At 49.0% G+C, this 20,023-nt stretch overlaps 7 protein-coding genes across 7 annotated transcripts; 4 read left to right on the top strand and 3 right to left on the bottom strand.

Moving 5' to 3' along the window:
- Positions 1-302: 302 nt before the first annotated feature.
- Positions 303-1,002, top strand: FTJAE_9506 (major facilitator superfamily MFS-1; the record flags this gene model as incomplete). The annotated part of the gene is made up of 2 exons (XM_037356434.1): positions 303-408; positions 485-1,002. The coding sequence occupies 2 exons, from the start codon at positions 303-305 to the stop codon at positions 1,000-1,002; spliced, it is 624 nt and encodes a 207-aa protein (XP_037203488.1).
- A 366-nt stretch (positions 1,003-1,368) lies between these two features.
- Positions 1,369-2,172, bottom strand: FTJAE_9505 (uncharacterized protein; the record flags this gene model as incomplete). The annotated part of the gene is made up of 1 exon (XM_037356433.1): positions 1,369-2,172. One exon carries the CDS (start codon positions 2,170-2,172, stop codon positions 1,369-1,371), a length of 804 nt encoding a protein of 267 aa, XP_037203487.1.
- Positions 2,173-2,636: 464 nt separating this feature from the next.
- Positions 2,637-6,716, top strand: FTJAE_9504 (tetratricopeptide-like helical; the record flags this gene model as incomplete). Its single annotated transcript, XM_037356432.1, has 1 exon — positions 2,637-6,716. One exon carries the CDS (start codon positions 2,637-2,639, stop codon positions 6,714-6,716), a length of 4,080 nt encoding a protein of 1,359 aa, XP_037203486.1.
- Positions 6,717-6,815: 99 nt separating this feature from the next.
- FTJAE_9503 (uncharacterized protein) lies at positions 6,816-7,914 on the bottom strand (the record flags this gene model as incomplete). Its single annotated transcript, XM_037356431.1, has 2 exons — positions 6,816-7,435; positions 7,497-7,914. 2 exons carry the CDS (start codon positions 7,912-7,914, stop codon positions 6,816-6,818), a joined length of 1,038 nt encoding a protein of 345 aa, XP_037203485.1.
- Positions 7,915-8,321: 407 nt separating this feature from the next.
- Positions 8,322-10,136, top strand: FTJAE_9502 (Zn(II)2Cys6 transcription factor; the record flags this gene model as incomplete). Its single annotated transcript, XM_037356430.1, has 6 exons — positions 8,322-8,406; positions 8,461-9,184; positions 9,272-9,332; positions 9,386-9,654; positions 9,701-10,023; positions 10,072-10,136. The coding sequence occupies 6 exons, from the start codon at positions 8,322-8,324 to the stop codon at positions 10,134-10,136; spliced, it is 1,527 nt and encodes a 508-aa protein (XP_037203484.1).
- Positions 10,137-10,246: 110 nt separating this feature from the next.
- Positions 10,247-11,668, bottom strand: FTJAE_9501 (salicylate hydroxylase; the record flags this gene model as incomplete). Its single annotated transcript, XM_037356429.1, has 2 exons — positions 10,247-11,568; positions 11,626-11,668. The coding sequence occupies 2 exons, from the start codon at positions 11,666-11,668 to the stop codon at positions 10,247-10,249; spliced, it is 1,365 nt and encodes a 454-aa protein (XP_037203483.1).
- A 597-nt stretch (positions 11,669-12,265) lies between these two features.
- FTJAE_9500 (drug facilitator PEP5) lies at positions 12,266-19,764 on the top strand (the record flags this gene model as incomplete). The annotated part of the gene is made up of 18 exons (XM_037356428.1): positions 12,266-12,391; positions 12,454-12,851; positions 12,911-14,189; positions 14,942-15,435; positions 15,489-15,614; positions 16,148-16,239; positions 16,291-16,967; positions 17,025-17,187; positions 17,239-17,481; positions 17,584-17,725; positions 17,780-17,851; positions 17,901-17,951; positions 18,005-18,069; positions 18,131-18,315; positions 18,371-18,678; positions 18,771-18,980; positions 19,040-19,220; positions 19,297-19,764. The coding sequence occupies 18 exons, from the start codon at positions 12,266-12,268 to the stop codon at positions 19,762-19,764; spliced, it is 5,280 nt and encodes a 1,759-aa protein (XP_037203482.1).
- Between the last annotated feature and the right edge of the window lie 259 nt (positions 19,765-20,023).

Below are 20,023 nucleotides of genomic sequence, written 5' to 3'. Positions count from 1 at the left end.
TAAGCTTTAAGTATTAATTAATAGGCTGAATATAGCACTGTGCAGTGAATTACTGCGAGTGAATCGTTCCACTAATATGTAACCTTGTTCAACAAGAGCACTCTTGTTTGTTCACGCTCTCTCTCTTTCTCCCTTTTATATTCTTAACCTTTCAGTGTTCACACCAAAGCCTATTTAACCTCGAAACCTCACAACCTCACAACCTTTCAATCTCACAGTCTCACAACATCAGAACCTGCGCATCTCTCTCTCAATTCTTTCATCTCCCATCCATAACTGAAACAAAAACTTCATTCGCAAAGATGGTCAAGGAGTACTTTCTCGCCCCACACTTTGACGCCCCAGCACCCCCACGGGGATTAATCAAACTCGGCACCGTCCTCAGCAACCTTTGGCAATTCTCTCCTTGTAACCTGGACCGACTTCAGCCGATCCCCGAACTCGCAACTCTTTCCTGTCGAGACTCAAGACTCAGTCGATATAGACGTCCTCAACCTTCACTCCGATCATCGCCCTTTGACGGAGCGAGCCTTGGGACTGATTGGCCGGGGCCCACGTGCACCATCCCGACGCCCTGAGGGTGAATACACGGTGATCTCATGCGAGCATCTCGATACCCTCGGCTTCACCCCGACCGAGTCCTACGTCAAGGACACCATCGAAAATCTCGATGACGAGTGTCTCAAGCCGTCAAGCAGGTCCAAGCGGCCGGTTTACATGGTCACGGGTTTGAAGATTGCCCGTGGTGCCAAGTACTCATCGAGGGTCAGTAGCCGCGCGGTCGTGGGGCGGGACTTTTCTCTTCCTCGAAACCCCCTTGTCTCGCTGGCCGTGAGCTTCGGCCACCACAGTGAGAGTGTCATGGAGTCAAGCTGGAGTAGCTTGGTCGATTTCATCGTCGCCTTCAAGGTGGTGCAGGTCTGGATTAACCATAAGGGAGAGGTCAAGTTCGAGGAGTACAACAAAAAGGCCGTGATGGAGTTCGAGCCATCGTCTGAGTAAATTGCCCGTACCCTTCTATCCGAGGGCGGTACGGTGGCGATCTGACGAGCGAATAATCGGAGGAGATGTTGAGAAGGTGTAATTCGACATCCGCGAGAGGTCAGAGGATTTGTAGTGGGGGGGATGGATATGGTGTTCTTATGCCCTATGTGAGCCGCCTAAACTTCAACCTTATAGTCGGCAGCCCAATACATAGCTCAACCTTACAGGCAACAATCGACTACATAGTGGCTGAGCTTAATTGAATTCAACTTCATCTAAACATCTTCTTTTACTATCATAGAAAAATTGCGGAAACCCTGCGGTAGTGTTTGAATAGGGTGTGTGGGCCAGTCATGGCTACCCTCACGTGAATCATACTAACATTTAATCATATAGCATCTCAACTTGGCTCATATCATCGCCCTCCAGTGATTCTTCCAAGTCCGCTTCAATGATATCCGCCTCGTCTTCATCTTCATCCCCCATGATTTCCTCTCCCATGACCTTCCACCTATTCTTAACATCCAAGAACGCCCTATCGACATTCTTGCTAACAAACCACTTGAATCCGATGCGTCTGTAACCAACAGCATACACTTGCTCTGTTGAAGATAGATATACCTGTGTCTGCTGCGCGCTGTTCCCTCTTCTCAGATTACCTTGAATATCTGCCAGTCCACCTGTAGGGTCAATACCCCCTGCTAGGATGGCGCCTAATGGGACACCAGCCCCTGTAGAAATAGCCTTCGAGGTCGAGATGGATTGAGATACCTCGGCGTTGATCACAGTCCGAAGAGCAGTAATCACGTACATTTTGTGGCCGTCACCGATGGCGTCTTGTAATCTCATCCGCGTGCGCTCTTGAGATATAATCTCTTTGAAGAAAGCGAGAGGACTTTTGACCTCGTAAGACATGGCTTTGCACGCCGAAAGATTGAGCACGTGTGTTTGGGAATTGCTCCAAGACCCCGAAAGAAGCTGAGTAAGAGTGGCCTCCAAGGTCGATCCTTTCTTTTGTTCAATACGCGTTCGGAAGTCTAGCTGTTCCGAAACATGTATTGCATCTTCTGGGAGGGCAATCGGCTCAAAGGCGTCGATATGAGGCTGGCTGACGTTAGGCACTAGGTTGCCTAGCTTGATTTTCCCCAGATCAATAGGAGTATTGATGAGTACGAGTGGCAGCGGCATTTTCAATAACAATAGAATAGGGCCATTTAATGGTACTGATGATGGGCTTTGGCGATGATAAGAAAAACTTTCATTGTGAGAAGCAGAATAATTATCATGCGGTCCGCTACGGACTACCTACTCACAGAACTTTAGCTGCGGGGTTACACGGCATCTTTGTGCCGATCGTCAAGTTCAGCCGCACGCCACTGGGCTATATAGCCTTCACTATTCGCTTGTATCTTGGCATGAGGCTCGTCAGAGGCTGAAAACTATTGAAATAAGTGGAATGTGGCGCGGATCCAGAATCTGATGGCCTCCAAGAAGGGATGGCTAAGATGGTCAGATGGATTATCTCAAGTATTGTCCCTATGGGTACTTTGCCCTTTAATATTCTCGGGCTACGCTTGTAAATGCCAAGCCTTCGAGACTCTTCCTCAACTCCTAAGTAATCGTTCCAACAAGAATATCTCCACTATCTTATAATGCCTCTAGTCAGCATAGCAGATCTTGCACACGCTGGCCGAGAAGCCTATGCCCGCTACCAACTCGACGACGATGTCGACACGCTCTCTCAGGCGATTGGATGCCTTAAAATCGTCAACGATCACGTCCAATTACCATTTGTTCTCGCGGACCTAGGCGTGTACTTACACGACAGATACGGACTAACTGGGAACTCATCTGATCTTGAAGAAGCTATCACATTTGAGAGTGAGTCTCTCGCTCGAATTGACCCGGATTACACCCGTCGGGCACAAATTCTCAATAACCTGGGCCAATTCTATAACTCGCGGTTTGAGTCAACCTCAACACCGAGTGATCTGCAACAAGCTGTAGCTCAAACTCAGCTTGCCGTTATGGAGGCCGTAAAGCATGAAGACGAGGCAGCACCTGAGTACCTGGACTACCTTCTGGAGCTGATTGCCACGCAAGCAAGCTATCATGCTACTGAGAATGATTCGACTGAAGCCTTCGGCAGGATTGAGGAAATTTTGGACTTCGGGCGGAACATAGTAAAGCCCAGACACTACGATCAGATTGCGAATCTCTCCTATATCAAGTCCGAAATCACATCTCAGCTACCGGAATTGCTCAAAGCTATCTCGCATGCTGAGAGTGCCCTGAATGCGACTGGAGATGACCCAGACTACCGGGCCATCAGGTTGACAAATCTTGCCAACTATCAGCTTACACTGTACGAAAAAACCTTTCAAGGTGATATCCTACGAGATGCCATTCGAAATACGAGAGAGGCAGTCGAGCTCGCTAGTAAAGGCACAGATAATGCCTTGGTCGAAAGGATGGCCCTGGCCAGCGCGCTTCATCACAATTATCACTGGAGTGGCCAAGTGGATGATCTCGATGAAGCAATTGAGATAGGTTTTCAAGTCGTCACAGCGACTGCGCCTCGAGATGAAGATTGGCTCGACAGCATGCAAAATCTTTCATTATTCGTCAAAACGGGATTCAAGGCTAAGGGCGTACTTGATGATCTGACTGTTGCTATCGACCTGCTTCAATACGCAATGAAAAATGAAAGTCTTCCCCTCGATTCTCAAAGCCGTTCTGCGGCAATGGCGTTAGACTTGCTAGAAGTCAAATACGAATCTACCAGATCCGATCAAGACTTTGCATTTGCACTCAATGCTTATAATACTGCAATCGATCATCAGCCTGAGGAGCCTGCCACCTCGGAGGCTATTTGGAAGCGACAATCTCATGCAACAGCAACAATCTCCACCCTCTTCAGGGAAAGGTTTGAACGTTTGAGAGACCCTCAAGATATCGATACTTCTATTATCCTAGCTCGCCGATTTCTCTCAGTTGAGAACTCCTTAAACCTTGACGATTGCTCAAGTGCCTTGGCCCTCGCCCTATGGACCGACTTCCGATTCCGTGGTGGGATGGAGAAGCTTGACGAGGCGGTAGATTTAGCGAAGAGTATTGTGAAACGCCAACCGCCTAGTGGGGCAGATTACCTTGGATCTTTGAACAACTTGAGCGGCATCTGTCAGACGAGATACGACGCGACAGGAAATGAGGCGGATCTGCAGACCTGTATAGATTCGGCCCTCGAGGGGCTGGGTGCCATGGTCCCAAATAGCAATGCAACCCTTCGAATTGCAATGCTGCTATCAGCAAGCTCGGCATATATATCCAAAGCAGAGAGGTTCGGGGATCTGGAAAATGTTCAGCTAGCTGTCAGATACGCCTCAGAGGCAAGAGACTTGGCCAAGGAAAAAAGGTTGCCTGTGGATCTCTCGACATCTCTAGACCTGACCTTGTCACAGGCCCTTGCTCTTCGCTACCACTACCTTCAAGCTCTTGCAGACCTGGTCGACACTGTTCGGACTCTCCGCCATGCCAGAATCACGTCTTCAGAGCATTTTCTATTCCCGATTGTCCTGAATAATCTCGGCGAAGCACTTAGAACACAGTTTTCTAGGACGGGAGATGTAGATTGTCTCATCGAATCCACCGAAGCCCTAGAACAGGCGGTTCTCATGTCATCCCCAGGCGATCCTGCGCAAGCGATGTACCGGAGCAACCTCTCCTTGATCCTCTTCGATCTCTTCAAGTTGACCCAGGAACGCGAGACACTGGACAGTGCCATAGAGTCTAGTGACAAGGCGATCCAAGAGACAGTCTTAGGCAATACGCAGTTACCTGAGAGGTTGAACACCAGCGGCAGCTTGTACGCCGCAAGGTTTGAGCTCACTAAGCTGAATTCCGATATGGATGAAGCTATCAGCCAAACCCAAGCTGCTGTTGATGCGACCCCAGCAGACAATCCTCAATGTGCCAAGTATTACAACAACTTGGGAGGGTATTTCATGAAGCGGAGCCTAGCACGAGAGCTAGAGGACACGGGATCCTCTGAAAGATCAGAAGAGGATATGAAAGCGTCACTTCAAGCCTACAAACATCTGCTTTACATGGCGGGTGCTACTCCTCTAGAACGAGTAGGAGCTGGCTACAGTGCTTCCTCGATAGCATACAACGACAAGGATTTGAAGGGTGCCCAAAGCATGATACAGAAGACCATCGAGATGCTTCCCAAGATCAGTCCCCTCGCACTTGAGCGCTCTGACCAGGAACACGCTTTGAGTGGCATCTCAGGCCTCTCATCGTACGCTACCTCGATTGTTTTAGAGGCTGGTGCAGATGCTTCACGAGCGCTTCAATTGCAAGAGGCCGGTCGTGGAGTAATCGCAGGTCTTGCCATCTCAGCTCGTAACGATATTAGCGACTTAGAAGCCCAAGCTCCTGAACTCGCGGCTGAATACAAGAATTGCAGACACCTACTCTCATCGCAAGTCCCGGTGGCTCCACTCACTAGAGGTACTGCAAATTCTACCGAGACTCACAGAGTAGACAGGTATGAGCTGAACAAAAAGCTTGACGCGCTAGAAGACAAGATCCGCCAAGAAGTTCCAGGCTTTCAGAACTTCCAACAACCTCTATCGACTGATGCCCTGAAGGCATTGGCCAGTAAAGGTCCTGTTGTATCATTCAATGTCAGCCACATCAGGAGTGATGCTTTCATCATCACGCAAACGGATATCACATCTATCTCATTACCTGACCTGAAGGAGGAAGACCTGAACAGCAACGCCAGACTCTTTTTAGAGAGACCTATGATCACCAGGGGGAGTCTTAATACTAAGAACACGAGGAATGCATCCCTGCTGCGCATTCTGAAATGGTTATGGGATGTTGCTGTGCATCCAGTTTTAAAAGCGCTGGATATTGGTCAGAGACCAAAAGGCAAGAAACTCCCACGCATCTGGTGGACCTCGAGTGGGCTGATGGCACTGATGCCTATCCATGCCGCTGGAGATCACACTTCAGACAGCAGTCCGAATATGTTCGATTTCGCCATCCCTTCATATACCACGACACTGAAAACGCTTGCATATGCCCGCGAGACTAAATGGAAACCGCTTCAGGGCGTAAATTGTGAATATGCCTTCATCGTGTCCCCAAACAAGGCAAGAGAAGACAATGAATTATCAGTTGAACAGTCAGCATATGAGCTCAATGACATGGTTCAACAGCACTGCAAAACCAGAGTTCTCATAGCTCCAGACAAGGCGAAAACTCTTTCATCTCTCGCATCATGTAACGTCGTGTTCTTCGGATGCCATGGTCAATCGATGTCAACTCAACCCTGCAAGAGCTATCTCCAACTTGGCACCAATACCGACTCACACTTGACGATCCAAGAGATCCAAGGCTCGCGACATCAGAACGCACAGCTTGCGTATCTATCTGCGTGCTCGACTGCAAATGTATCAGCCCGGCATCTCGTAGATGAAGTAGTCCATATAGCTGGAGCGTTTTCATTATTAGGATTTCAACAGGTCGTGGGGACGTTTTGGGAGGCTAAGAATAGCAAGGCTAGAGTGGTTGCTAAGCGATTCTATGAGGAGTTGATGCTTGGGGATGGTGAGGATGAAGATTGCATTGCGAGGGCTTATTATACTGCGGTCATGGAGCTGAGGGCAAGTAAGATTCAAGATCCGTTGGTTTGGGCTACTTTCGCTCACTTTGGGGCGTGATTCAACATCAAATCATTCAACTCTGCTTCTAAATCAGTCTAAGCCAACCTAAGCTCGTCTAAAACTATACTATCGCACTTCTTACACTTCTGTCCCCAGTTACTTAGTATGAGCCTCAAGATTCAGGAGATCCTGCTTATCCCCAGTATACTGAACCTTTTTCATCCACTCCTCCACGCTCTTGACACGATCCGGCACAATTCTATCCAGAAACCCAAAGTCCCTCTGAATCAGCCCTGAGTTATCACTGGGGCTCGCCTTGTAAAGGTTCCACCAGTTTTTGAAGTTCTCTCCATAGGTCATGAGCAAACCACTATCATCTTTGACAGACTGGAAGCCAATCTTTGTATCCGGTCCTTGCGGCAGCGACTTCCACGCGACAGAGTTCCAGATATCGATAGGGACGTTAACGAATCGACTTGTCTTTCCGCTGACCTTCTCAGAAGCTTTGGCGATATCTTCACCAGTTGCGAGAACGGTGGCAATACCAAAGTCCAACTGGTTTGACTCCTCAGGGTGCTGGAGTGCCCAGTCGACGTATTTACCAAAGTCACCTAGGTGGATGAATGGGATAGAGCCATCGTCAAGAGGAAGCTGGAAGGTGAGAGAACCGTCCTGTTCGATAGCGGGTGACATGACTGCCGAGAGCAGTTCCATATATGGGCCTGATCTAATGATAGTCCATTGCATCTTGACGTCTTTCTGAGCGTGGATCCAGTCTAAAAGGATGCATTAGCAAAGGCCTGATGGTAATACATGACGCAAAAAATGGCTGCTTACCTTGGATTCTAGCCTTGCCTTGATAATGACCAACATACAGGTCAGGATCATAGTTGGTCTTGGGTCCAACAGAGTCAAGACCACTGTAAATGAAATGCTTGACCCCAGCTCTAGCAGACAACTCAAAGAGCCGGATGCCCCAATAAGTTTCAGCTTGTTCTCCGAGGGCGAATCCGTCCGTGTTGACCAGAACATAATCAACACCCTTGGCAGCTTCGACAAAGGCTTTGGTGTCATAGCCAGTTGCGGCGTCACTAACAGCAATCTTGACATTAGGCAGAGCCGCTAGTTCGACAGCCTTGGGGGATGTCGCGCTGCGCGTGAAGGCTGTGATGTTGTACTGGCCAGTGCTGGAAAGGTGACGAAGAATGGCTCCGCCTTGAGCTCCAGTGGCACCAACGATGAGGATTGACTTCATTGTTAAGAGGACTTGAAGGTTTGCGGAATTAAAGATGTTTGCGATGATGTGCTCTTTGTTATAGGTTGAGTATAATAGTGAATAGATAGTGTTCCTCTAGAAATCGAAGAAAAGATGTCCTTATATATGCAATTACAACCTCTGTTGTCTATATCATATAGCGACTACTATCTGTGGTGGAGCTTTATAAGCGTTCTGCTCACTAATATTCTGTTTAGTGATCAGGTTGCGATGCGACCTCACCCAAAACCCCGCAATGACCGCAATGTTTCCCGCAATGCTCGAAGCCGCCAATAATAATCCTATATCCGACTTAGTCATCCGTCTCGTCCAAGTCAAGAACCGCTAAAGTACCGCAAGATCCGCTGACGCGTCTGCTTACTCGTCATTATCCGCCCATCACCACAATGGCCTCCCCAACGCGAGTTGGAGTGTGGAAACCCATACCTCCTGGAAGCAGAGCTCGCGTCTCCTGCTTTAGTTGTCGCGAGAGTAAGCGGAGCTGTGACAAATCATTGCCTACATGTTATCTCTGTCGTCGCAAAGGCATAGGATGCTACTATCCCCAGCACCGCGGTCAGAAGAACCCCTCCCCAATTGGTGAGGGGCCCAATCTCGAAAATGCTGCAGCTGGAAGAATTTCGGAGACTTCTCAGCCTAAAAAGGCACAAGTTTTGGTCAACCCGGAGGCAATTCGCTTTCTGGCCCCAGACCTCTTTCGCGACATGAATCTACAGGTCCCTCGTGTCAACTGGGAGATACCAGCTGAGATTGATACACAACTCGGGGGTCGGCAACAAATGCAAGAGACTACCAAGGTATTCTTGCAGTTGACGAAATCATGGATGCCTATCGTCAACGGGAAGCGCCACTTGGCTGCCGTCTTGAATCCCCTTGTTCCACTTCGCCGCCCAACAGCCCTCTTAGCGCTGTGCATGAAGCTTTGCTGTCTGCCTGTCGACAAAGTTGAAGAGAAGCGCGTGTTGTACGAGCTTGTGAAGAAATTATATGCGGAAGTGGAGCGTCAAGAGGACTCATGCCTTCAGCTCATGCAGTCAGCAGTCTTCATTGCTGTGTTTGAGATGGGCGATGCCATTTTCCCAGCTGCTTACTTGACTGTCGGGGCTTTGGCAAGGTATGGTATGGCCACGGGGATGGATAAGATCAACCAGACTGCGCTGGGTAAGGACTGTGCAGCAACTGTGGGTGCCTCGTGGGCGGATATCGAGGAGATGAGGAGGGTTTGGTGGGGAGCGTTGATCCTTGACCGGTATGTCAATTGCTACAAGCATCGCGCATTGTGCTAATTTGTTGCACGAAGTTTGCTGAACGTCTCTGAACCGTCTCGTGGTTTAAGCACGGCTGATCCCTCCTTCGAGGATTTTCTCCCTGTGGATGATGACTTCTTTTACAACCAAGTATGATTATCCTTTCCTTACCTAGCCCGATTAACAACATATCTCATCAACAGTCATCATCTCCCGAACATGCTACTCGCATATCTGAAGGCTTCACCTTCAAGATGGGATCCTTCGCAAGGCTATGCCAAGCCATGCACCTCATCAGCAAATCCATCTCATTCTGTCGCATTGCATCTAATAGCAGCGAGGCTCCACAGAATAGTACAGCTGAGGAGGTGGGACAGCTCTGCCGTACACTTGAGTCCCTAGTCCGCGTCAACGAACTCGAAGCGACAAGCCGCCGACTGGCGTTTTGTAGCCAAAGCTGTGTTTCATACATGTGAGTCACCCCAACTCAGTGAGAAATCTATACTGACTTCGACGAGTGGGATTCTGCTACTGCAGCAGCACTATTGGCAACAACCTGGCCACGAGTCAGAACAAGACTCGGCACGCAATATCTTCCCAGAAACAATTTCTGCACTCGAAACTCTAGTTCGTATCTCGGCGACCCTGCGAGAAGGCGGTTACGAGCTATCGCAGTATCTTGAAGACGGACGATGTTCTCTCTTTCTAGTTGAACTAGTCTACCAAGGCATGCTAGTCCTTTTGCGAATGGGCAAGGTATGGCTGGCAGAGGACGTACAGAGCAAGAAGGAATCATTGACCTGGCTGCTCTCGCACATGGGGAAGCGGTGGCCACTCGTCGGTAAGACCATTACCAAAATACTTTATGCCTAGACTAATATCGTCACAGCAGTGTACAAGCGTATCTTGGAAGCGAGGGAGAGTATACTGGCTGTTGAAGATGCTTTGACATAGGATAGATAACTATACAGATAACTACCACAGTCAGGATATCTACTTAAAACACATATGCAATGAAACTCTCTTCGCGTGCTTCCGCTATGCTAGTTGCAAATCTCCATATCCTACAGCTTCGACGTAGCCCCCTTGGAAACAGACTTATAAGTCTGCTCAAACCGCTCTCTCGTATCCCTGATGCAATCATGCTCATAAATCATCTTTTGCACCTCCGGACTAACCCACTTATCCGGCACCGGCGCAGACCCCGTCTTTGCAGCCGCAAACTGACGATCTCGTTCCTCCCTAGCATTTCCAGCGCCCAGATGCAAAGCCTTGGCAGATTGAACTGCCAAATCTACCAAAGTCGATGTACGAGGCTTTCGCAAAAGTTCATATACCTTTAGTGTCTTCTCGATAGCTTCTCGGTCTGAACCGTTGCCTGGCATTAGACTCAAAGCTTCAGCGAGTGTTGCTGCGTCTTCGATCGCCATTGCAGCACCTTGTGAGAGGTGGGGTAGTGTAGGATGGCATGCATCGCCGAGCATGGTGACTGCACCGCATGTCCAGGTTGCAAGAGGCTCATGACAGCGTAATTTCCACTCGACCACTTCGTCACCCGGTACAAGATCGAGAAGCTGTTGAACGATGGGGTTGAAGTCTTCAAATACCTGCTTCATGGCCTTTTTGCTTCCCTTGTTGGTCCATGTAGCGTTGGTAGCACCGGCAAAATTGACATCAGGTTGAACTGAAGCAATGTTGAAGATGGAGTGGTTGTGGATGGGATAGGCGATGATATGTCGCTTTTCGCCTATCCACCGCCGAACAGTGTTGCTGTTGAGCATGTACATCAGGTACGGATGTGGTTCCAGTAGTTCTCGGGGAAGAAGAATTCTGTAAGCTGCTGTACCAGTCTCGAGGATTTCTGCTGCCAAGTTGAGATGAGCGAGTATCGACTCTCTAACCTTGGACTTGATCCCATCAGCACCAATGAGCACATCCGTCTCAACAATCTGCGGCTTCCCATTCTCATCCTTAACAATAAACTTGACCTTCCCCGGTCCAAAGTCCTCAACATACTGCAACGTCTTCTTAAAATGAAATTCCACAGCGGGCTCTGCCTTGGCAGCATCGTAAATCCCCTCAGCCAGCGAAGCACGATGACCTGCATAGTGGGGATACTCATACTTATCGCCAATATCAGCCATGGAAACGCGCACAAGAAGCTTATTTGAAGCGCCATCGTGGATGACGACTTCTTCGACTTGTGTGGCTCCGTCTTTGATGGAGGATTTGGTCCAGACGCCGAGTTGGTCGAGGAGGCGGATCATGTTGGGGGCCATTTGGATGCCGGCGCCGACGAAGCCGAGGGCGGGTGCGTCTTCGTAGACATGGATGTTTGTGAAGCCTTTCTTGGCGAAGGCTAGGGCAGCGGCCAACCCTCCCATTCCTGGATGAGGAGTTAGTTATCATTGGATGTTGTTTGTGTTATTGAACGGGATCATACCGGCTCCAATGATGGAGACTCTGAGATCTGTCTTGTTGGTCATGGTGATGTGCCGTGAGATGAGAGTATGGGGAATGAAGTTTATCGTTTGTTGAGCTTCTTTAGTCAAAACACAATTTGATTAATTCTCTCAGGCCTTTTTATCTTCACAACTATCATGAGCTCAACCCTTGACTGTGATAGTTTTCGCAAGTTGAAGAAACACGGCACAAAACCTCGGTAGACACATCGGCCGTCCCACATCGGAACCCCGCCGAGCGATCACAACTCGGCAATTGCCCTGTAGATAAGTGCATACATCAAATCATGGCTGAAACGCAGCCCATCACCGAATCAAGAATGGCTTATTTCTGCTTTCAACAAGCTACAGGACATCACATGCAGGCGTCCAGGGTAGTCTCCCCGCATTCTACCAAACTCTATCCCCACACAGACACAATCCAAGACCCCACAAGCGCTAGCAAACCCCACAGAGTTAAGGCATCGGCAGTTTAAGTGAGTCAAGTCCCGACCATCCCGTTGATAAGGTATAATAGTAAAACAGGACCAGGCTCCGAATATTGTCGTTAGGGGCAATACTACTCTGTCTCATCTTACCTTTTTTCTTCTTGAACACAAAAACCTCGGTTAAGTGATCATCATGCCTCAGCCGAATACTCTAACCCACGCCAAAGTCGAACTCGAGGATGATCCTCATCGTGCTGCGCTGGAGGACAATCCCACTACGCAGCCGAAGACGGGAGCCCGAGTCTGGATTGCCATCTTTGTAAGAAAACCCCTGTTATCATATAATCCTCGGAATCGGAACTGACTTATACCGATTGACAGTCAATGGCATTGTCCTTCGGACCAGCTGTTGGTCTTCCATTCGTCTGTGTTGCTAGTATCGTTGTGCAGATAACGAATGAACTTGGCGATGCGAGTCAACTGCCGTGGGTCGTAGGAGCATGGTCTCTCGCGACAGCCTGCTCTTTCTCCCTTGGCGGTCCCTTCAGCGATATCTTTGGACGTCGAAGCATCATCCTTGCAGGCCAAGTTGTCGTTCTGATCGGTAACATTGTTGGAGGAACCGCCCAGAACACCCAAAGCATCATTGCAGCCGAGACCTTGGTCGGTCTTGGAACTGGCTTTGTGTTTGTGGCGTATGCAGGTGTACCCGAGATGCTTCCCAACAAATGGCGGTCTCTCGGCCTAGGCATTCTCGAGGGAGGAATTGCCATCCCCTGGTAAAGTCTACGCATCCCCTCGACTAGTCATTGAGGCTTTACTAATGCTGGGGTTTCAGGGCCGTGGTGAGCGTTCTCCTCGCAAATGCCATGTACAAGTATGCGACCTGGCGATGGCTCTTCTACATCGCCATCATCGTCCAGGCCATCTCCTTGGTTGGTACAGCCTTGTTCTACTGGCCCACGTCTCATCCCCAAGGAGATTTCGACAAGTCACGCTGGACTCAGTTCCGAGAGATCGACTGGATCGGCCTTGGCCTGTTCACAGCCGGGCTCGCTGTATTCCTGATCGGCTTGACCTGGGGCGGCAGTGCTTCTCATCCATGGAAAAGCGCCAGCACCATCGTACCTATTGTTCTTGGGCTATTCACCATTGTCGCCGCTTTCATCTACGACTTTTTCATTGCTAAAGCCCCCATGTTTCCTCTCAGTCTCTTTTCTACCATCCGTGGCTTTCTTCTTGTAATTGTTGTCTTGTTCATTTCGGGAATGAACTATAATTCCCTTTCTGCTCTGCTTCCTCAAGGCTCCCTCTACATGTTCACCACTGACGGCATCGAGATTGGCGTTCTGGCATTGCCCAACACCCTGATGCAAGGCGTTTGTGGTTTCCTGGTTCCTCTTTTCTCCCACAAGATTGGTCACATCAAGTGGCAATTTGTCGCCGGCACAGCATTCCAGGCTATCTTCATCGGAGCCAGCGCCGCAACCGTCAATCCTAACCACAAACTCGCCTGGGCGTTTGTACCAGCCTTTGGAGTTCCAATGTTCGTCCTTTGCACCATCCTGGGATACTCCATCGCCAGTCTACATGTCCCGCATTCTCATCTGGGTCTCGCGATGGGTCTCCTGGGTACCTTCCGATCAGCCGGCGGTGCGGTCGGAAATGCCATCTTCAACACCATCTTCCAGGATAAGTTCAAGACTTATTCTGGCGAGGAGATCGCTCGCGCTGCACTACAAAGTGGCCTAAACGCCACTGACCTGGGACTAATCATCCCGGGTACCATTCAGCATAACCTTGGTGTCCCTGGTGCTCTTGACGCCGTACCCGGCATGACACCAGAGATCCAGGAAGTGCTTCGACATGCAGTCAGACTAGCCTACGGTCGCGCATTCCAGTTCGTATTTTACATCACAATTGCATTTTCAACTGTCGCTGTTATTTGTGCCTTATTCGTGGAGGACCCGACTGCTTTCATGACGAATCATGTTCAATCTGCCATGGTTGGTCGAGGTCATACCGGGGTTGTTGATGGAGCTGCCCCGGTCTCGAGTACAGATGATAAGCCAACTGAGAGCCATGATGAGAAGAGCGATGGCAATACTGCAGGCGGAGTAAAGATGGCTTGATATGTGAGCTCGAGAAATTGTACCATAGTCGGCGATACGACTAGTGTCTCGATGGTTCGTCTTCATTGTTGAACACGGACGCCCCGTTGTTATTTAATGGTGGTAGAACCGATGCAATATTGACAGAAAACTGCAATTTAAAATGGGTTCTGATGTCATACAGCGCCAAGCCTATCTAAGAAGGTGGTAAATCTCACCGTTGTTGGTCGAGGTCTCGTAGATTCAAAAGGCCCTTCTCTATTGCGTTTCCTGCATCCATTGTGCCCACCAGGAATTGATTCTGTTGGCCACCGTAAGAGATAAGCCATATCGCGCAATCCTAGTCTATGATCTGACTGACCCACTATAACCTCTATTTTTACCATCTCGTATCTGCATAGCATATGTCCGCCTTACTAACATTTAATTTCTCCCCTTTATTGTCTGAACCACGAACGAATCTCTCATCCATACTGCTATGTCATGAGGCGATTGCAGAATAATGCAAAGTCAGCAATTCCCAACGTTGTCTCTGTCACCACCTTGTATCAGCACGCCTTTATGATGAGCAACAGCGACGCAATTGACCTGGCTTCATGCCTTCTGAACACGATATTTTCTTCACTGTTTCTGTTGCGACTATGGCGACTTCGAAAAAAGGTTATCAAGATTATCTCTGGATATTCTGGCTTCTCATCGCTGGTGAAGCCTCCCTCAACTTATACGTCAATGCGAAGCTGACACAATTTACTGTCTAGGTTATAGTAAGCCTGCTCCTGATGGTGAGTCTTTACCATTTGGCAGCAGAAGCCTCGCAGAAAGATCTCCGTCACACTGTAGTGCCAGTTGGTTCCTTCGTCGCTACTGCGCTCCTCTGTCCTCTGTTGTACCTGGAACGTTTGCGCTCAATCAGGCCAGCCGACCTCGTCGTTGTCTTCTTGATCATATCTTCGGGATGTGATATGGCTCTTGCGATACAAGAAGGGTTCAAGGGGTGGATGATACCCACCACAAGGATTGCTCTGAAGATTCTTCTGATTGCTACGGAAAGCCGAAACAAACAACGGATTCTCAAACCTCTCTACTCTTCCCAATCTCCCGAAGAGCTCGCAGGAATTCTAAGCAGGACATTCTTCTGGTGGATCATCCCCATTCTCGCCTTGGGAAACCAGATAATTCTTTCTGTCGATGACTTGCCTCCGATTGACCAGCTGCTTACATCGGAGAAGCTCCGTCGTGATGGCTTGAAGGCGTGGGACCCGAGGGCAAAACCATTGACCAAGATTACACTACCCATTTGCCTAGTGAAGAGTATGCTACCTCGGTTCATGGCACCAGTCATCCTTCGATTATGTCTGATATTCTTTCGTTACGCGCAGCCGGCTCTTATCAGCTCTGCGGTTCATATACTAAGCAGCCACTCCGATGGAGGTAGGCTTATGCTAATCATTAAAGTCTCCGGGGTGTACTTCGGGCTGGCAGTATTTGATGCAGTTTACCACCATCGATTGAACCGACTCAGCATCATGACTAAAGGCACACTCGTCGGGCTTATCAATAACGCAGCGCTGCGGCAGTCGTCAAGCAGCTACAACGATAGTATAGCTCTTACTTTGATCAGCACAGATACGGAGAGCGTGATGAGGTTCGCGAGCATGTTTCATGAAACTTGGGCACATGCCCTTGAGGTCATAATCGGGATGGCGATGCTGGCTCGACAAATCCGCTGGGCCGCCCCGGTACCACTCGTGATTATCTTCTGTGAGACTTCCAGTTCAGATTCGGTCTTTATAAATGCAGCTAACGGGATTCTGTTCCAAAGTTTGCTCTCGAATGAGTCGGTACCTGGCAAAGAACCTGCAAAGCAAGCAGAAAGCCTGGAATGAAGCGACGCAGAGAAGAATCTCATTGACAGCATCTGCGCTCTCGTCTATGAAAGTGATGAAGATGCTTGGTCTCTCTAGACAGACCGAGGCTTTGCTTCAGAAGCTTCGAGCGCAAGAATTGGAGATGGCTAAAAAAGTGCGGTGGATGATGGTCGCGTATAACGCGAGTGGTATGTTTCATGATGACTATCCAACAGTTCTACCCCCACTAACAATTATAGCAAATGCCCTCGGCATATTCTCTCCTATATTAACATTTGTCATTTTCGTGCTGTATGCTAATCTTCGTGGGTCGACTCTCGACGCCGAGACTGCATTCACGACAACAGCACTTCTTGGGCTAGTAACCCACCCAGCAAACATGATCATGACGATTGTGCCTCGTGCCATTGGCTCTCTGGCTGCTTTTGGAAGAATCCAAGACTATCTTGTCCGGCCTGGTCGAGCGGATGAGAGACTTTTGTTGAGACGAAAAGACGATGATGCTTTATCAGCAATTTGCTTTGAAGCCATCACGGTTCAGTCCCATTCATCATCACGCCCAATCCTCGAAAACATCAATTTCACCGTAAATCAAGGCTCGGTATTCATTTGCGCTGGAGCAGTTGGAAGCGGAAAGACAGTCCTTGCCCAGTGCATTCTAGGCGAAATCCCACTGTCAAGCGGGACAATCTCCGTCTCCACCAAGCGGATTGCTTACTGCGAACAATCACCCTGGTTGCCGAGTGGAACTCTGAAGGAAGCGGTTTGTGGCTTTGAAAAGTTCGAGGCTGGCTGGTATAAGCAAGTCGTCAAGCTTTGCTGCCTTGATGAGGATATCTCAGCCTTCCCGCTTGGGGGCGATACTTTGATTGGGAGCCGGGGCCTGAAGCTCTCTGGAGGTCAAAGACAGCGTTTGGTAGGTACCCAGTTCTGTCTTTACCTGTGAAGCTTTTTGATGCTAAGTATGAACCAGGCACTCGCCCGCGCTGTATATGCTCGGTGTGAAATTGTACTTCTTGACGACAGCTTCTCAGCTCTTGATCACAACACTGAGGGAAAGGTCGTTTCTAATCTTCTGGGAACCCATGGGCACTTCCGCAAGACAGGCACTACAGTCATCTTGATCGCCAACTCTAGTGAGTGCTCAACAGTATCTCTCGGGACATATTGATGCTCATAATCTTCAGCCAAGCACTTTAGTCTGGCCGACTCGTTGATCATTCTGGAGAATGGAAGAGTCACATACCAAGGGTCACCAAACGCAATAAATGAAGAAGCTGCACATTTACATCACACGCCTGTCAGCGCGGTAGGTTCCGAAGACAAGACCGATCTTATCGAATCAAACGAGACAATTCAGAGCCAGGCTCTAAAGGTAAATGAGGCTATGGCTGATTTGGGTAGATCAGCAGGAGATTTCTCTCTATACGGTATGTACAAAGCTTGAACGACATGAGACTCGCTGACTGGCGTAGGATATTACCTGAGAGCTGTGCACCCGCGTAACTTCTTCATACTACTCGTTTGCACAGCTTCGTACTCATTCTTTGTGACCTTTCCACAGTATTGGCTGCAGAAGTGGACGGAATCACCAGGCTCTCAGACGAAATTCTATATCGGAGGCTACCTCATTCTTTCACTCCTAGCCTGGACAGCCACGAATGGGTCAATGTGGTATGTCATTGAGCCTCTAAACTTACTCTCATATGGCTAATGGTCCACTTCCAGGTCTACTCATATGTTGATTGCGCCAACATCGGGTGCTGAACTCCACCGACGCTTACTCTCCACTGTCTTTGGGTCTGTTCAGCATGGCCATCGTACAAAGGGCTTAGCTAACTGATCCCAGCGCTCCATTGCTGTTCTTCTCAATGACAGAAACGGGTTCGATACTGAATCGGTAACTTACCCCATTTGCCTCTTAATGCTTGCCACTTGGCTGATGACTTTCAGGTTCAGTGAAGACATGCAACTCGTCGACAAGAGCCTACCTCCGGCAATACTCTCCCTTTCCAATCGTTAGTACCTCCAATATCTTAAATAATATGTGTACGATGTAGGTTTTCTGACTGCTTGTAGAGGTCTTCAAATTACTGGTGCAGGCGACGCTGCTTTTCAGCGCCCAGAAACTGCTAGCTGCCACGTTGCCAATCTGCATTTTGGTAGTCTACGTTGTGCAGCGAGTGTACCTGCGCATATCTCGACAGCTTCGTTTGCTCCAATTAGAATCGCAGTCTGCAGTTTACTCAAGCTTCCTTGAGTCTGTAAGTATCGGCTAAAGTATCCAAAGCTGGGGCTAACCATCCCACTTGTTCTCAGGTCGAGGGTGTCGTCAGCATCCGGTGTTTTGGCTGGGTGAAGCAAGCAGAGACTACCAACATGGGCTGTCTTGATAAGTCCCAGCAACCAGCGTACATTCTGCTTTGCTTGCAGCTCTGGCTCAACATTGTTCTTGACTTGGTCATTGCCGCCATGGCAGTGATCCTGATCACTTTGGCAGTCTTCTTGGAGGGCAGCACAACAGCTGGCCAGATTGGCATGTCGTTGAACATCGTCCTCGTCGCCAACTCGACACTTTTAGCGCTTGTCACGTCTTGGACGAATTTGGAGATCTCTCTCGGTGCTATGTAAGTTCGCACTTGGAGCCTTTGCGTATTGACGAAATAGCTGTCTCTGGATTGTAAAGGTTATGCTTTTGCTGACTAAATCACTGTCACAGATCGCGTTTGAAGACACTGGAAGCAAACACACCAGCAGAAGAACAGCCAACGTCCGGAGCGACAATCCCTGACAGCTGGCCTTTACGTGGGGCAGTTGAGGTCCGTGACCTGACGGTCTCTTACGAAGAGACGAACGTGCCGGCCTTGAAGAACATCAACCTATCCATTGACGCAGGGCAACATTTAGTGATCTGTGGTAGGACAGGCAGGTAAGTTCTCTATATGAGCCCCTACCTATCCTAGATCTGTTACTGACAGTCTATGCTAGTGGGAAGAGCACTCTCCTTCTCGCCTTGCTCCGTCTTCTCAATGCTCAGTCGGGGGCCATTGAAGTTGATGGAATCGATTTGAACCTGGTTCCGCTGTCGTTTATACGTGAGCGATGTTTTATCACTGTTACACAAGATCCATTTCTGCTCGCACAGGCGAGCCTTCGCTTCAACCTGGACGTAAGTAAACCTTCGCGCTTGAAATCTGTGGCGAGAACTTGCATTAACGCATTGCCTTTTTCCCCACTCTTTATAGCCTTCAGAAACTCTTTCCGACAGTGCCATCATGAAGGCACTTGAACGAACTGGGCTCTGTGAACATTTCGACAGCAATCCGGAGGCAAAGCTGGTAGATATTCTGGACGACCCTCTCAATTCGTTGCCTCACATGTCAACTGGCCAAACCCAGCTGTTCGCCCTGACAAGAGCTATCCTACGAGCCGAGCATTCTTCAGTTACAGGAGCAAAGCCTATTCTGCTGCTGGATGAGGCGACATCATCGGTTGATGGGCTCACAGAGTCAACTATGCGGCGTATTGTGAAGGACATTTTTACGGATAACGGACACACTGTGATTGAGATTACGCATCGTTTGTCTGGATTTGAGGGTATCGCGAGAACTGGAGGACAGAGTCAACAAGTGAAAGTTATTCTTCTTTCGCAGGGAGAGATTCAGAGTCAGAGAGGAATTGAGGATGTGCTCGATTTTGGCAAGGCGCCTTAGATAGACAGGGATGGTCTACTCAATCAAGCTTTCGTGCGCTGCGAGTCGATAAGCTTCAGGAAGTCTGAAAGTCGACACGTGCAAGTATGAATCTATCACTCACAAGTCGTACCGATATCTGCGGTAAGGTTAGGATTTTAAAAGAGACTTTAGCCTCCAGGCTACAAAGGTAAAGGACACTAATAAATACATACAGGTAAAACACTTATCACTCTTATAATCACCTAAGATCTTGCTTTTGGCTGAAAAGCTAGATGGC

Source organism: Fusarium tjaetaba (assembly GCF_013396195.1).
Source record: "Fusarium tjaetaba strain NRRL 66243 chromosome Unknown NRRL66243_c0000215, whole genome shotgun sequence".
Lineage (NCBI taxonomy): Eukaryota > Fungi > Ascomycota > Sordariomycetes > Hypocreales > Nectriaceae > Fusarium > Fusarium tjaetaba.
Note: the sequence above shows the minus strand (reverse complement) of the source record. Positions and strands in the feature narration are given on the sequence as shown.